The sequence below is a fragment of the Trachymyrmex septentrionalis genome, unplaced genomic scaffold (assembly GCF_001594115.1).
Source record: "Trachymyrmex septentrionalis isolate Tsep2-gDNA-1 unplaced genomic scaffold, Tsep1.0 scaffold37, whole genome shotgun sequence".
Taxonomy (NCBI): Eukaryota; Metazoa; Arthropoda; class Insecta; order Hymenoptera; family Formicidae; genus Trachymyrmex; species Trachymyrmex septentrionalis.
Window position 1 is genome coordinate 9,586,116 of NW_017305536.1, and position 3,859 is coordinate 9,589,974.

The 3,859-nt window shown below is 37.0% G+C and overlaps 1 protein-coding gene across 1 annotated transcript in view; it reads right to left on the bottom strand.

Moving 5' to 3' along the window:
- The window catches only part of LOC108750769 (protein jagged-1-like), a 42,346-nt gene extending 38,716 nt beyond the window's left edge, over positions 1 to 3,630 (bottom strand). The window contains exon 1 of the mRNA XM_018490496.1: positions 3,121 to 3,630. Within this exon, the coding sequence (XP_018345998.1) occupies positions 3,121 to 3,168 (48 nt within the window). The 5' untranslated portion in view covers positions 3,169 to 3,630. The remainder of the gene's footprint in view (positions 1 to 3,120) is intronic.
- Between the last annotated feature and the right edge of the window lie 229 nt (positions 3,631 to 3,859).

A 3,859-nucleotide genomic window follows, 5' to 3' on the forward strand; every position in this document is an offset into this window, starting at 1 on the left:
AGTAGTAGTTGTCCAGCGATATGTTACGCACAATGATACAGAAAAATAGTCGACGATTATGAAGATAACGTAAAAATATACCGATTAATTAAAAGTAAATTCCCATCGATGGAACAGAATAATCTTTTTCCCGCGATGTGTAACTCAATCGCGTTTCCGCAAACAATCCTTGTACGCGATAATCATAGTTTCTCTTAATTACTAATTCTATCAAGTATAAAAAGCTACCTTTTTGTTGACAATTTGATGGACTTATTTTTTTAGCTACTTTTCACACTCGTGAGAATATTAATCTGTAAAAACACACACATATAAATCAGATGTTACTTTTGCAAGAAAATGACGGAGTTTCTTATCGCATCAATATTTAAGTAAGTTTATCAATATTTAAGTAATAAATTGCATCGAATGAATCATCATCTGTAATCTCTCTCTCTCTCTCTCTCTCTCTCGCCTATATTTATTTGATCACTTCACTTTACAGTAGTCTTCTCGTGATTTGCTTCAATGTGAATGATTAATATGTATATAATCGTTTTTTACGCGTTGACATTGAAATTAAAATGACTTTGATAAATGCAATTAATTAATTGATTAATTAATTAATCTGATTTCGCAATGTACAATATATTTAAACGTCTTTATATAGTATAATATATCAACGAATAATTTAGCTATCAACTAAATTATGTAATCGTATGAGCGAGTAGAATATTAAGTAAACGTCGACTTTGCTAGTACATGTGAAAGCAATAAAAAACATGCAATAGGAAACGTGAGGAAATGATTAAGTATCAAGTATATATATTTCTCATAATTTGTAGATTTGTAGAATGCTTCGCTATTTTTAATATCAGGAATAACAATTCTGTCATTGAGTTAAATTGCAATACATATTATTTTTTGTACACTTAAACACTGTGTATGCGCTGATGAGAAATAAATTTGACTTCTTTTTTATCTATCCCTCTCTCTTAATCTACTGATAATTAAAATTGGACAGTATCCATCACGCGCATGTTTAAACTTCTCCGAGATCAAAATAGCTACAATCATTATAATAATGAAAGCTATGGTTTCTTTATTACTTTTGTGCGATTAGTTTTATATCGTTGATCGTTCCCCCCAAGGCGGAAGACTGGGTGAGATGAAAACACGTGAGAACGGCCTCGCATCGCAGATGCTGCATCACGCACGACTAGCACCTTGTGCGGTGATGCAACAAGCGGTAAACTATGAGCATTTGAAAGGAGTCAACGCTATGCACTCAGGAGATCGCAATGATCTATAATGGTCGCAGGGACTAGTATGGAAATCTCACCGCACTATCTTGCAAATTAACTTCCGATACGCGGTACGGTACTAGTTCTTGTATAAATCATGTCGATAACGAGACGATACTCGTGAATCAAGTATATAAGTAATATTTTCTATTACATTATTATAAACCAACAATAGAGCAAAGTACAAAGTATGTACAAATATTTGAAGTTATTGACACATTCGTGCTATTCAATTATAATCGATTTCTTATCTTCTTTTGCGCAAGATATTAAATTACAACACTAGAAATATCAATGTTTGTTATTCATTAATAGGCGAACAAATTATTATGAGACTAGAGAAAATAATTAAAAAACGATATAAACATTTTATCAGTACGAAAGATGTTATTAAATTATATTGTAATTAAAGAATAAAAAAGTTTCAGAGTCTCTTTACACAAAAAAATATTATATTTTTTTACAATATTTAAAAATGAAAAATATTAATAACGATCGCATGGGGTACTTTTAGCGCTAAGCGATTTTTGTTGCATTAAAGGATATTATACCCGTAATTGGTAAAGATTTGAATTTTTAAATTACGTTTATAATACAACATAAATAGTTTATGAATAAAACCTATTTGCTAGACACGCAATGAAAAAGACCTGGATCCAATCATACATATAAATGTATATCGTAATGGTTTGTCACAACTGTTTATTTTTGCGAACGTACGCCTGGGGGGGTTTGTATGCACACTGCGTTCACTGTACGCTTGCATCATCTGTTCGAATACCCGTTGTACCGCCGCATTAACTTTTTTTTCCCCCAATCTCGCTTGTCGCCAAGCGAAGCGAAAGAAGGGGATACTTTTCACTCGACTGCGTAAAGATTTACTACTGGCGATCGAGCAAATGTACAACGTTAACGCAATCTAATCGTGTCTTAACGATCGTGAAAACAGTCGTTCGCACAAACTAAAAAGTGCGCGTTCGCACTGATTACGCCCGATTATGAGTATAAGCACCACGATCGTCTCGCTCCGCTATGCTTTTTACGGCTCTTAAATGCCGGCTTTAAATGCCTGCAGGGGAAGACGTTGCACAGTGACTACGGAATTTACACTACTAGACTTGACTGTAACACTTGGAGGAGGTTTCAGTTATTTGGACATCTGCATTATAAATCGCGTCTCTTTCTCTTTTAAAATAAACATGATTTTCTTAACACAATTTATCTCGTCTTATTCTATTAAATTCATATCATAAGTCTCTGACAAAGCAATCGAGTGTAGGCTTGCAAATTTATAATTGAGAGGCTGGGAGGAATAAAGACCTAATTACAAAATCTTGATATTAATAAAAATTAAAATAACTTGCTACTTTTTTATTATATACAATGGATACAATATCAAATGAATTTATGTAATGTCTTTAAGAAGTTACATGTTGCAATATTTCTCTATATTGCGATTAATATTACATAAAAAAGCCGGAAAAAGGGCCTAAGTAGAATTGTGCCTTTATTCCGCCCATCCCTTCAATTGTTTGAATTTGCATCTCTCTCTCTCTCTCTCAACTCGACAAATTGCAATTTTTGAAACTAGAGTAGACAGCAGAAAGTAAACGTTCGTCCAGCTTATTCAATCTTGCGTAAAATTGATTATATCATCTTTTTTTCTAATTTGTTTGTACTTGCACAAATGTGTAGTTACACGGCGAGGGTGACGATATTATTACTTGACATTTCAGATAACCCTTTTCACTCGTTTCGAAACGTGAAGAGAAGCGAGAGAGTATCCCCGCGAATCGAAGTAAGGTGTAGAGAGCGACATTCGATGTATCGCGCATACCTGTATGAGGTGGGCAAGGAACAGGACGTAGGTGGTGGCCGCCCTCATGTCTCTCCCTGGGGAATCCCTCGACTACCGCATATCATCGATATCCCCCGCTGCGGCTCCTCAGCCGCTCCTCAGCCGCTCCTCCAAGCACTCCTCTGCGCTTTTGGTGGATCCTCCTTGGCTGTCCTCTCGTCCTCACACCGCGTTCGTGCGTATCCTTCGCTCTCTTTCTCTCACCACTCTCACCGAATATTATCGATCTCTATTATCGGCACACTGCACTACGCAAATCCTTCCGGTCCGCGCACCAACACCGAATATCCACTGATCTCCGTCCTCCGCGTGGAGGGACGATCCTTTTTCTTTATCGCTGAGCACTGAACACTCGTCGACACTTGGCGAACGGAAGGCTCGCGTGCGTTTTTCCTTCACTATTTCTCGTTCGTAAAGATTCTCGAATCCTCACTTTTCCCATGCGTGAACGACGCTCGAGAAAGGCTCTGATCTTGCGCGACGCGATACCTTTCGCTCTCGAGAATACTCCAATCGTGAGCGATAGGATCCTCCTCTCTCGTGCCTCTTTCACTTTTTTCTTTAGCTCTACACTTGATTCGTCGGTATGCAAACTAATCGCACTTAATTAGGCAATCAGTGAAATTTATTGGACAGAAGAAAGCGTATGAGTCTAACGATCACGAAGCGCTGCTTCGAAGCTCGACGTCTATTTTCTTCGAAAACGCACGCACAAATC